The sequence below is a fragment of the Heterodontus francisci genome, chromosome 3 (genome assembly GCF_036365525.1).
Source record: "Heterodontus francisci isolate sHetFra1 chromosome 3, sHetFra1.hap1, whole genome shotgun sequence".
NCBI lineage: Eukaryota > Metazoa > Chordata > Chondrichthyes > Heterodontiformes > Heterodontidae > Heterodontus > Heterodontus francisci.
In genome coordinates this window covers 200,041,797-200,055,499 of record NC_090373.1, presented here as the reverse complement: position 1 = coordinate 200,055,499, position 13,703 = coordinate 200,041,797, and the positions used below count along the sequence as shown (strand labels likewise).

At 45.5% G+C, this 13,703-nt stretch overlaps 1 protein-coding gene across 4 annotated transcripts in view; it reads right to left on the bottom strand.

Annotated features, from left to right (window-relative positions):
- The window catches only part of LOC137366082 (cullin-9), a 413,970-nt gene that overhangs the window by 99,064 nt on the left and 301,203 nt on the right, over nucleotides 1-13,703 (bottom strand). For all 4 annotated transcript variants that reach the window (XM_068028163.1, XM_068028162.1, XM_068028164.1 and 1 more), the window contains exons 23-25: nucleotides 9,443-9,600; nucleotides 8,366-8,567; nucleotides 5,251-5,422 (exon numbers count right to left, since the gene is read on the bottom strand). In XM_068028163.1, the coding sequence (XP_067884264.1) occupies nucleotides 5,251-5,422; nucleotides 8,366-8,567; nucleotides 9,443-9,600 (532 nt within the window). The remainder of the gene's footprint in view (nucleotides 1-5,250; nucleotides 5,423-8,365; nucleotides 8,568-9,442; nucleotides 9,601-13,703) is intronic.

The window sequence follows — 13,703 nt, the reverse complement described above, 5'->3', positions numbered from 1 at the left end:
GCTGAAAAAAATCTGACATCTACAGTAAACAGCAGAGCGCTAAAAGTAACCCACCATCTTCAACAGAACCTTCAATCAAGACAGAATTCTATCATCTCAGACTTACATCCATCTAGAACTTGATTCTCAAGAGAATTAAACAAGTTTAGTGTAACCTCCCCCCACCTCCCCCCCCCACACTAATAAACACCTTCCTCCTTCCCTTCTCGATCTGTTTCTTTTAGTCTGCGCGCGAGTCAATGACTGAGTGGATGCGGTTGCAACAATTTCAGGATAAGGTGCATTGATTAACAAGTGACTTTGTTTTTAAAACCTAGAAGTAGTCTTGTCACTGTCTGTTTATTTGAAAACTAAAACACCAAGAGGCTAAATTCTTATACAAATATATCTGCGGTGGTCAGGCGGGGAGTTGAACAGTGGGAACCACCCACAGCACACCACGTGGCCGTAACAATTGTAAGACTCACAGGACTGCAAGTAATACCCAAAGAAAACATGGGTTTTTATTATACTTTAAACTAGAACATAAAAACCCGTTACTGCACGAGCCACATAGAACATAGAACAGTACAGTACAGTACAGGCCCTGCGGCCCACGATGTTGTGCCGAACCTTTAACCTACTCTAAGATCAAACTAACTACCTACCCATCATTCTACGATCGTCCATGCACTTATCCAAGAGTCCCTTAAATGTCCCTAATGTATCTGCTTCTACTACCACCGCTGGCAGCGCATTCCACGCACCCACCACTCTCTGTGTAAAGAACCTACCTCTGACATCTCCCCGAAACCTTCCTCCAACCACCTTAAAATTATGCCCCCTGGTGATAGCCCTTTCAGCCCTGGGAAAATGTCTCTGGCTATCCACTCTTTCTATGCCTCTCATCATCTTGTACCCCTCTATCAAGTCACCTCTCATCCTTCTTCGCTCCAATGAGAAAAGCCCTAGCTCCCTCAATCTTTCTTCGTAGGACATGCCCTCCAGTCCAGGCAGCATCCTGGTAAATCTCCTCTGCACCCTCTCTAAAGCTTCCACATCCTTCCTATAATGAGGCGACCAGAACTGAACACAATATTCCAAGTGTGGTCGAACCAGGGCCTTATAGAGCTGCAGCATAACCTCGCGGCTCTTAAACTCAATCCCCCTGTTAATGAAAGCCAACACACCATACGCCTTCTTAACAACCCTATCAACTTGGGTGGCAACTTTGAACGATCTATTAACATGGACCCCAAGATCCCTCTGTTCCTCCACACTACCAAGAATCCTGTCTTTAAGCCTGTATTCTGCATTCAAATTCGACCTTCCAAAATGAATCACTTCACACTTTTCCAGGTTGAACTCCATCTGCCACTTCTCAGCCCAGCTCTGCATCCTGTCAATGTCCCGTTGCAACATACAACAGCCTTCCACACTATCCACAACTCCAGCAACCTTCGTGTCATTGGCAAACTTGCTAACCCAGCCTTCCACTTCCTCATCCAAGTCATTTATAAAAATCACAAAGAGCAGAGGTCCCAGAACAGATCCCTGCGGAACACCACTGGTCACCGAGCTCCATGCTGAGTACTTTCCATCGACGACCACCCTCTGTCTTCTATGGGCCAGCCAATTTTGTATCCAGACAGCCAACTTTCCCTGTATCCCATGCCTCCTCACTTTCTGAATGAGCCTACCATGGGGAACCTTATCAAACGCCTTGCTAAAATCTATATACACCACATCCACTACTCTTCCTTCATCAATGTGTTTTGTCACATCTTCAAAGAATTCAATAAGGCTTGTGAGGCAGGACCTGCCCCTCACAAAGCCATGCTGACTGTCTCTAATCAAACCATGCTTTTCCAAATAATCATAAATCCTGTCTCTCAGAATCCTCTCCAATAATTTGCTCACTGCCGACGTAAGACTGACTGGTCTATAATTCCCAGGGTTATCCCTATTCCCTTTCTTGAACAAGGGAACAACATTTGCCACCCTCCAATCATCCGGTACTGCTCCAGTGGACAGTGAGGACACAAAGATCATCGCCAGAGGCGCAGCAATCTCTTCCCTCGCTTCCTGTAATATCCTTGGGTATATCCCGTCTGGCCCCGGGGACTTATCTGTCCTCATATCATTCAAAATTTCCAGCACATGCTCCTTCTTAACATCAACCTGTTCAAGCATATCAGCCTGTTCCACGCTGTCCTCACAAACGACCATGTCCCTCTCACCAGTGAATACTGAAGCAAAGTATTCATTTAGGACCTCCCCTACCTCCTCAGACTCCAGGTACAAGTTCCCTCCACTATCCCTGATTGGCCCTACCCTCACTCTGGCCATCCTCTTGTTCCTCACATAAGTGTAGAACGCCTTGGGATTTTCCTTAATCCTACCCGCCAAGACTTTTTCATGTCCCCTTCTAGCTCTCCAAAGTCCATTCTTCAGTTCCTTCCTGGCTACCTTGTAACCCTCTAGAGCCCTGTCTGATCCTTGCTTCCTCAACCTTAAGTAAGCTTCCTTCTTCCTCTTGACTAGCTGTTCCACATCTCGTCATCCAAGGTTCCTTCACCCTACCATCCCTTCCTTGCCTCATCGGGCCAAACCTATCCAGCAGTCGCAGCAAGTGCTCCCTAAACAACCTCCACATTTCTGTCGTGCATTTCCCTGAGAACATCTGTTCCCAATTTATGCTCCCCAGTTCCTGCCTAATAGCATTGTAATTCCCCCTCCCCCAATTAAATATTTTCCCATCCCGTCTGCTCCTGTCCCTCTCCATGACTCTAGTAAAGGTCAGGGAGTTGTGATCACTATCACCGAAATGCTCTCCCACCGTGAGATCTGCCACCTGGCCTGGTTCGTTGCCAAGCACCAAGTCCAACATAGCCTCCCCTCCAGTCGGCCTATCTACATATTGAGTCAGGAAACCTTCCTGGACACACCTGACAAAAACTGCTCCATCCAAACTATTTGCACTAAGGAGGTTCCAATCAATATTAGGGAAGTTGAAGTCACCCATGACAACAACCCTGTTACTTCTGCACCTTTCCAAAATCTGCCTCCCAATCTGTTCCTCCGTGTCTCTGTTGCTATTGGGGGGGGTCTATAGAAAACTCCCAATAAAGTGACTGCTCCTTTCCTGTTTCTGACTTCCACCCATACTGACTCAGTAGACAAACCCTCCTCGACGACCTCCCTTTCTGCAGCTGTGATACTATCCCTGATTAGCAATGCCACTCCCCCACCTCTTTTACCTCCCTCCCTATTCCTTTTGAAACATCTAAACCCCGGAACATCCAACATCCATTCCTGCCCCTGTGATATCCACGTCTCCGTAATGGCCACAACATCGTAGCTCCAAGTACTGATCCATGCTCTAAGTTCATCACCCTTATTCCTGACACTTCTTGCATTAAAATAGACACACTTCAACCCATCATACTGGCTGCAACTTTGTCGTGTCAATTGTCTAACATCTAAACACATCTCTGTCAGGACACGCCCACAACTCCCTGGTCATGTGATGCAACATCACTTCCTCTGGTGATCTTCATTTATAGCTTAAGATGGTCAGCTCTTAAAGTGGTGCCTTAGGTTTGTCCCACAACAACTCCCAGTGAAGCTACTTTGATTTTAAAATTCTCATCCTTGTTTTCAAAACCCTCCAAGGCATCGCCCCTCCCTATCAGCTCCAGTCCCACAACCATCCAAGATAATTTGCTCATCTAATTCTGGCCTCTTGAGCATCCTCTATTTTAATTGCTCTACCACTGGCGGCTATCCCTTCAGCTGCCTGCCCTAGGCTCTGGAATTTCTGCCCTAAACCTCTTCTTCTAAGACACTCCTTAAAACCTACCTCTGACTGAGCTTTTAAGCATCTGCCCTAATATTGCCTTTTGTGCTTCGGTGTCTAATTTTTCTTTGTAACGCTCCTGTGAAGTGTCTTGGGACATTTTATTACATTAAAGGTGCTACATAAATAAGTTGTTTGCTCCCTCCCCGCTTTCCCTGCCTGGCTTACCTGTTATACCTCCAAGCACTCCCAGCTCTGATGAATGGCAACTGACCTGAAATGTTGACTGTTTCTCTCTCTCGACAGATGCTGCCAGACTTGCTGAGTATTTCCAGTATTTTCTGTTTTTATTTTAGATTTATAGCATCTTGAATACTTTGCCCTTGCAAAGGAAAAAAATGGAGATGGTTTGGGGAACCAAAGGTTATAGGTATGAAAGACAGTCTTGAAAGCAGCAGAGGAGGTATCAAGGCAGGAACTTCAACAGGATACTCTAAGAGGGCAGGAGCATGTTGGCTGAATGAGTTGCTACCAGTAGTAAAGCAGAGGAAGTGGAGAACAAGGGGAAGCCTAGTGTTAGGGAGCAGGGCTTTATGGAAGGAAGTTACTAGGTAGGGTGCAACAAAGCCTGAGGATTTTAAAACTTAGAACATGAATTCTGAAGTCAAATCACAGGGCCACAGGGAGGTTATCAAAGTTTCAAGAGGACAGAGATGATGTGAATGTGTGACTTTATGAACATGAGGAACACAAGTCCAACAAAGCTTGCAAAATCACTGCTTCACCCCACTAGCTCATTCTTTATTGCATCAGCCTAATTTGCTTTTATTCCCATGCAGGATTTAATTATTGCCTTGATAGAAATATCTAGACACCATGGGAGCAACTCACCTCCACTCGATAGCCCGAATTCACGTGTAGGAACTCACTGTGCATCATCGATTAGAACCTGTACCCCTTCCATTTTGTGGTACTGCTTTACCCACAAATTATATCGCTGTGTCATCACTAAAGAGGGTAACAGAAACTATACAAACTAGCAAGGGCCTTGGCAGTCACTCAGTGGGAAAAGTCAGTCTAGCATGGGGAGCCAAGGAGTTTCCTTCAAAGATTTGGCACACTGCTTGAAATTGTACAAATTGGGGATTTGTTCACACATGCAGACTGAATTTGAGAAAAGTCCTGACAAAGTGCCCTAAGCAGCAACAGCCAATTTAGAATCATACAGCACAGGAGGCAGCCATTCAGCTCATCGAGGCTGTCAGTTGCTTCACAGAGTAATCCCTTGCCCCTGCAAATATTATTTCTCAAGCATCTTCACCTTATCTCTTGTATTAGACAGCAATGTAACTACTGACAATGGGCAGCAGGCTTTCAATTCATTTGGATTTAATTGCTGTACTTGAGCTTTTATTTCTTTTTTGGTTCTATGAACAAAAGACAACATTTGTGGATTTGACACATATACTAACTATTAGTGTAGAAGTCGGAAAACTCCTCCAGGAAATTGCTGAGGGCAGATGGGAAGAATGCTCTGGGATCATCTTGATAACAGAGAGACGATATGGACCAACAACGTGGAGAAAGCACCAGGACTTTTAAATCTATTTCTTCTTCTGTTATGGATGGTTGGTCTTCCATCATCTGCACAAGACAAGAAAGTTCACTGCAAAATTTACACTTGAACAACAACTTCTCGCATTTATGCAACACCTTTAACATAGTAAAATGCCTGCAAGACGCTTCCTCGGAGCATTATCAAATAAAGTTTGACAATGAGCCACATAACAAGATATTCCATAGTACAACATAAAATATACAGCCCAACTCATCTCAGCCTTCCAGCAACACACTTTATTCCTTTTTCTCTCATGTATTCATCTAGTTCAGTGATTCTCAAACTGGCGTCTGCAAAATAATGTGAACTGTGAGTGAAGTGCAGCTGCCACATGTACAGCATTGAATGGGCTGGCAGTCTCACCTAGGAGGGGAGCAAGCAAGGACAAACTATGCAGTGAAAAACAGGCACACCCTTCTTACAGATATCTGTAAATAAATTCCTGTTTTCTTAAAATCATTATTAAAACATTCTTTACATGCAGCATTTTTATGAGCATTATAATTTAGATGAGAGTCTGTGATTACCAATCCATTTGAAAAGGCTTCCTTCAACCAATAAAGTTAGAGAATTATTGGCGCAGTGGTTAGCACCGCAGCCTCACGGCTCCAGCGACCTGGGTTCAATTCTGGGTACTGCCTGTGTGGAGTTTGCAAGTTCTCCCTGTGTCTGCGTGGGTTTCCTCCGGGTGCTCCGGTTTCCTCCCACATGCCAAAGACTTGCGGGTTGATAGGTTAATTGGCAAGTATAAATTGCCCCTAGTATAGGTAGGTGGTAGGTAAATATATAGGGACAGGTGGGGATGTGGTAGGAATATAGGATTAGTATAAATGGGTGGTTGATGGTTGGCACAGACTCGGTGGGCTGAAGGGCCTGTTTCAGTGCTGTATCTCTAAAAAAAAAGAAAGCATCTAAGCTATTTGCCTCAACCATTTCCTGCGGTAGAGAATTTCACGTTCTAACTACTCTCAGTGAAGAAATGTCTTGGTTTATTAATAACTCTTGAATTTATGGACGCTAGCTTTGGCTTCTCCCACAAGTGGGAACATTCTCTGCACATCTACGGCACAGGAGGCGGCTATTCGACCCATCGAGTCCATGCTGGCTCTCCACGTAGCTATTCAATCAGTCACACTTCCCCACTCAATCCCTGCAGCCCTGAAAGTTTACTTCCTTTCAAGTGGCCATCGAATTTCATCTTCAAGTCATTGATTGTCTCCGCTTCCACCGCCCGAGTGGGGAGCGAGTTGCAGGTCATTACCACTTGCTGGGGAAAAAAGTTTCTCATTATCTCCCTGCATTTCTTGCCCAAAATCTTCAATCTGTGTCCCCCTAGTCCTTGTACCATTAGTTAATGGGAACAGTTTTTCCTTGTCTAACTTATCTAAGCTTGTCATAATCATGTACATTTCTATTAAATCACCCCTCAATCTCCTTTGTTCGAAAGAGAACCCCAGCTTTTCAACCTAATCCCCTGGAACCATTCTGGTAAATCTCCTCTACACCTTTTCAAGGATCCTCACATCCTTCCTAAAGTGTGGTGACCAGAACTGGATGCAATACTCTCGTTGAGCTGTAACCAGAGCTTTATAAAGGTTCAATATAACTTCCCTCCTTTTGTACTCAATGCCTCCGTTTATGAAGCCCAAGATCCCATCTACTTCAGTAACCACTCTCGCAACATGTCCTGCCACCTTCAAAGATCTCCTCTGATACTGAAGTAGCTCGTGCCGAGGTGCAGCAAGATCCGGGCCACATCCAGGCTTGGACTGATAAGTGTTAAGTAATATTCGCGCCACTCAAGTGCCAGGCAATGGCCATCTCAAACAAGAGAGAATCTAACCATTTCCCCTTGATGTTCAATGGTATTACCGTTGCTGAATCTCCCACTAACAACATCCTGGGGTTACCATTGACCAGAAACTGAACTGGAGTCGCCATATAAATACTGTGGCAACAAGAGCAGGTCAGAGATTGGGAATTCTGCTGTGAGTAACTCACCTCCTAACTTCCCAATGTCTGTTCATCTACAAGGCACAAGTCAGGAGTGTGATGGAATACGCTCCACTTGCCTGGATGGATGTCGCTCCAACACTCAAGAAGCTCGACACCATCCAGGAGACAGCAGCCCGCTTGATTAGCACGCCATCCACCACCTTCAACATTCACTTCCTTCACCACCGACGCACAGTGGTAGCAGTGTGTACCATCTACAAGATGCACTGCAGCAACTCACCAAGGCTCCTTCGACAGCACCTTCCAAACCCTCGACTTCTTGGACGAAGGCAGCAGATACATGGGAACACCACCAACTGCAAGTTCCCCTTCAAGCCACACACCATCCTGACTCGGAACTACATCACCGTTCCTTCACTGTCACTGATGTTAAAATAACTGGCTTATAGTTGCTCGGACTGTCCTTACACCCTTTGGGTTTTCAGAGCAATGAGTGAACAAGTCTCCTTGCTCAGTCAAATTACTGCTGTTTTAAACTTCAGTTAGACCCACTGACAACTAACCAATGCTTCAGCATTCATGGTCATTCCTGCGCCAGTCAGAAGCAAATTCCTTTACTACATTTGCACACAGCCAACTTTTAAGCAGAATACAGCAAGTTTAGGTAACCTGGAAGTCACTTCTGCTGGAAATGGAAAGAAAAAAAAAAAAATCAATAAGATCTGGCATCAACTCACCAAATTGCAACAGGTAGAGTACTGAGCCAAGGCTGCCACCCAAAGAGGCTGAGGGAACTGATTTAACCTCAAATCATATAATTAACCCAGGGCACATCAACTCAGATACCACATACAACTTCCATCAGCAGCTCCAAGTCATTTCCTGAGACAAAAATTCTTGAAAAAAAAAACAGGAAATATATTGAACTGTTGTAGATTTGTATGAAAGGACTGCTAGTGATGGGATTTCCTCCTGCCCGTCTGCTAAGTATAAGTTGAATATCCCATACTCACTTCATCATCCAGGTCCTCCAGTTTTTTGTCAAGCTGTTGCAGCCTGTAAAGGTGGAACTCTTGCTGCAGCTCATCAGACGCAGTCAAATTCTTCAGCATCTGCTGAGGATATCTGCTGGGGAAACAGGTTCCAATGTGATCGATTACAGCTCGCTCCAGCCACACTTTCCCCTGGCCCAGGAGCCGATCTGCAAGATAGTATCTGTCAACGAGAAACAGTTCAGAGAAAAACACGGCACCAAAAGGTTTAAGATTTTTTTTCCATTCACAGCTGGCCATTGCCCATCCCTAGTTGCCCTCAAAGCGATGATGAGCCACTTTCTTGAATTGCTGCGGTCTCTGAAGTTACACAGTACGGTTCAGTAGAGCTTCCCAGGAGTTTGACCCAGCGATGTTGACGGAATGGCAATATATGCTTAAGAAAGGATAGTGTGTAACTTGGAGGTGACTGTGTTGCCAAGCACCTGTTGTCCTTGACCTCCAAGGTGGTGGAAACACAGAAGCAGCCTTGGCAAGTTACTACAGTGCATCCTGTAGGTGCCACACACTGCAGTCACGTTGTGTCAGTGGTAAAGGGAGTGAATGAATGTGGTGGTGGATGGGATGCCAATCAAGTGGATGGTGTCGAGCTTCGAGTGTTGTTGGAGCTGCACTCATCCAGGCAAATTGAGAATATTCCATCACACTCCTGACGTGCCCTGGGACAGAATATCCAAGCTATAACCTGCTCTCATAACCACAGCATTTGTATAACTAGCCCAATTGAATTTCTGGTCAATAGTGACCCCCAGCATCTTGAAGATGGGGGATTTGGCGATGGCAATCCTAATGAATGGGAATGGGAAAGCAAATATGCTCTTTCTTTTTGGGGATGGTCATTACTCAGCATTGCTCCTCATTGGCCCAAGCCTGGTTGTCACCCAGCACTTGCTGCATGTGTGCATAGGCTGCTTCATTATCTCAAGGAATGTAAATAGAACACTGTGCAATAGTCAATGGCAGCCAAACGCTGGAAACTTGAACCAATAACCAAGGCATCATTTACTCATCCTCATTTCTATAATCCATTCTTATTACCTGTAGAAATGTTCAAACATGCTGGCCAGCTCGAGTCCAGACAGAAACAGCATCGGTTCCAAGAACTGCTGCAGCTGGTTTAGTGTTTCCACGTTACTCGTATTCATCTCACTTTCTTGGATGCGTTCATCAATGTATTGTGCAAACCGCTCACTGACCTAAAGAGGAGAGTTACATTTACCTTAACTATTACAAGGACATCAATTAGGAAACTCTAAGCGCTCTCCCTACCTTAATCTCTATCTCTCCTGTTGCCCCCTCCAAGCTCATCTTGTCGGTGACACATATTGCCAGCTCTCCTGATCCCATTCTTACTGAATTGTTAACCACCCAACTTCTTGGCCCCCATTACGAACTGACATTTTAAATGATACCCTTTCCTTAAGTACTCTCCTCTTCCCTTTCAAAACTTCCATCACCCACTTCCTCAAAAACCCCACCCTCAACTCCTCTGTCCTTGCAAACTACCACTCCATCTCCAAATCATTTTCCTATATAAATGCCTTGAACAGGTCGCCTTTCAAAGCTGTGCCCATCTTTCATACAACTCTACGTTTGAATCTCTCCAATCAAGTCCCCATCACTGCCATAGCACTGAAACAGTCCTGCTGGTTAGTTATCTAGCCTAGGATGAGTTGGAATTTCCTACAGTTAAACACAAGGCAGACCAAAGCCATTACTTTCTACCCCCACCACAAACTCCATACTGTTGCCACCAATTCCAGTTCCCTCTTCAGCCACTTTCTCAGGTTAAACGAGACTGATTGAAACCTTGGTGTTCTATTTGAGCACAAGCTGGCTGTCAGACCTCACATTCTCTCCATCACAATTCCACCTCTGTAACATTGCCTGCCTCTGCTCCTGCAACAGCCCATTTGTTAATGTAACTCTCATTCGTGACTTTGCTCACCATTCCAAGCAACATCCTGGAATGCAAAGGCAATCCCCGGCTTCTTTTATCTACTGCAAACCACCTTCTTAAGCCCCTTTTAGTAACAACGACATAGGCAGGAAGAGTGACGAGGTCCTGCAGGGGGAGTTTAGAGAGTTAGGTAGAAAGTTAAAAGACAGGACCTCTAGGGTTGTAATCTCGGGATTACTCCCTGTGCCATGTGCCAGTGAGGCTCGAAATAGGAAGATAGTGCAGCTAAACATGTGGTGTAGAAGGGAGGGTTTCAGATATCTGGATCATTGGGATCTCTTCAGGGACAGATGGGACCTGTACAAGAAGGACGGGTTGCATCTAAACTAGAGGGGCACAAATATCCTGGCTGCGAGGTTTGCTAGCGTCACTCGGGAGGGTTTAAACTAGTGTGGCAGGGGGGTGGGAACCAGAGCAGTAGGACAGCAAGTGAAATAAATGAGGGAGAACGAGTAAATAAGGCCAGTAAGACTAAGAGGAAGAGCAGGCAGGGAGATACTGCGGAGCACAGCGGGACTGGTGGTCTGAAGTGCATTTGTTTCGAGGCGAGAAGTATAACAGGTAAGGCAGATGAATTTAGAGCTTGGATTAGTACTTGGAGCTATGATGTTGTTGCTATTACAGAGACTTAGTTGAGGGAAGGACAGGATTGGCAGCTAAATGCTCCAGGATTTAGAAGCTTCAGGCGGGATAGAGGGGGATGTAAAAGGGGTGGGGGAGTTGCATTACTGGTTAAGGAGAATATCACAGCTGTACTGCGGGAGGACACCTCGGAGGGGTCATGCAGCGAGGCAATATGGGTGGAGCTCAGGAGTAGAAAGGGTGCAGTCACAATGTTGGGGGTTTTCTACAGGCCTCCCAACAGCCAGCGGGAGGTAGAGGAGCAGATATGTGGACAGATTTTGGAAAGATGTAAAGGTAACAGGGTTGTAGTGGTGGGTGATTTTAACTTCCCCTATATTGACTGGGACTCACTTAGTGCTAGGGGCTTGGATGGGGCAGAATTTGTAAGGAGCATCCAGGAGGGCTTCTTGAAACAATATGTAGATAGTCCAGATGAAGGGTCACTGACCCGAAACGTTAACTCTGCTTCTCTTTCCACAGATGCTGCCAGACCTGCTGAGTGGTTCCAGCATTTCTTGTTTTTATTTCAGATTTTCAGCATCCGCAGTATTTTCCTTTTATTTTATGTAGATAGTCCAACTAGGGATGGGGCCATACTGGACCTGGTATTGAGGAATGAGCCCAGCCAGGCGGTCGAAGTTTCAGTAGGTAGCATTTCGGGAACAGTGACCATAATTCCATAAGTTTTAAGGTACTTGTGGATAAGGATAAGAGTAGTCCTCGGGTGAAGGTGCTAAATTGGGGGAAGGCTAATTATAACAATATTAGGCAGGAACTGAAGAATTTAGATTGGGGCCAGCTGTTTGAGGGTAAATCAACATCTGACATATGGGAGTCTTTCAAATGTCAGTTGATTAGAATCCAGGACCAGCATGTTCCTGTGAGGAAGAAGGATAAGTTTGGCAAGTTTCGGTAACCTTGGATAACGCGAGATATTGAGCCTCGTCAAAAAGAAAAAGGAAGCATTTGTAAGGGCTAGAAGGCTAGGAACAGACGAATCCCTTGAGGAATATAAAGACAGTAGGAAGGAACCTAAGCAAGGAGTTAGGAGGGCTAAAAGGGGTCATGAAAAGTCATTGGCAAATAGGATTAAGGAAAATCCCAAGGCTTTTTATACATATATAAAGAGCAAGAGGGTAACCAGGGAAAGGGTTGGCCCACTCAAGGACAGAGATGGGAATCTATGCGTGGAGCCAGAGGAAATTGGCGAGGTACGAAATGGGTACTTTGCATCAGTATTCACCAAAGAGAAGGACTTGGTGGATGATGAGCCTAGGGAAGGGAGTGTGGATAGTCTCAGTCCATCTCATTATCAAAAAGGAGGTGGTGTTGGGTGTCTTGCAAAGCATTAAGGTAGATAAGTCCCCAGGGTCTGATGGGATCTACCCTAGAATACTGAGGGAGGCAAGGGAAGAAATTGCTGGGGCCTCGACAGAAATCTTTGCATCCTCATTGGCTACAGGTGAGGTCCCAGAGGACTGGAGAATAGCCAATATTGTTCCTCTGTTTAAGAAGGGTAGCAAGGATAATCCAGGAAATTACAGGCCGGTGAGCCTTATGTCAGTGGTCGGGAAATTATTAGAGAGGATTCTTCGGGACAGGATTTACTCCCATTTGGAAACAAACAAACTTATTAGCGAGAGGCAGCATGATTTTATGAAGGGGAGGTCGTGTCTCACAAATTCAATTGTGTTTTTTGAGGAAGTGACAAAGATGATTGATGAAGGAAGTGCAGTGGATGTTATCTATATGGACTTCAGTAAAGCCTTTGACAAGGTCCCTCATGGCAGACTGGTACCAAGATGAAGTCACACGGGATCAGAGGTGAGCTGGCAAGATGGATACGGAACTGGCTGTCACAGAAGACAGAGGGTAACAGTGGAAGGGTGTTTTTCTCAATGGAGGGATGTGACTAGTGGTGTTCCGCAGGGATCAGTGCTGGGACCTTTGCTCTTTGTAGTATATATAAATGATTTGGAGGAAAATGTAGCTGGTCTGATTAGTAAGTTTGCGGATGACACAAAGGTTGGTGGAGTTGCGGACAGTGATGAGGATTGTCAGAGGATACAGCAAGATATAGATCGGTTGGAGACTTGGGCGGAGAAATGGCAGATGGAGTTTAATCCGGACAAATGTGAGGTAATGCATTTTGGAAGGTCTAATGCAGGTGGGAAGTATACAGTAAATGGCAGAACCCGTAGGAGTATTGACAGGCAGAGAGATCTGGGCGTACAGGTCCGCAGGTCACTGAAAGTGGCAACGCAGGTGGATAAGGTAGTCAAGAAGGCATACGGCACGCTTGCCTTCATCGGTCGGGGCATAGAGTATAAAAATTGGCAAGTCATGTTGCAGCTGTACAGAACCTTAGTTAGGCCACACTTAGAATATTGCGTGCAATTCTGGTCACCACACTACCAGAAGGACGTGGAGGCTTCGGAGAGGGTACATTAGAAGTTTACCAGGATGTTGCCTGGTCTGGAGGGCATTAGCTATGAGGAGAGGTTGGAGAAACTCGGATTGTTTTCACTGGAACGACGGAGGTGGAGGAGCGAGATGATAGAGGTTTACAAAGTTATGAGTGGCATGGACAGAGTGGATAGTCAGAAGCTTTTTCCCAGGGTGGAAGAGTCAGTTACTGGGGCACATAGGTTTAAGGTGAGAGGGGCAAAGTTTAGAGGGGATGTGCGAGGCAAGTTCTTTACACAGAGGGTGGTG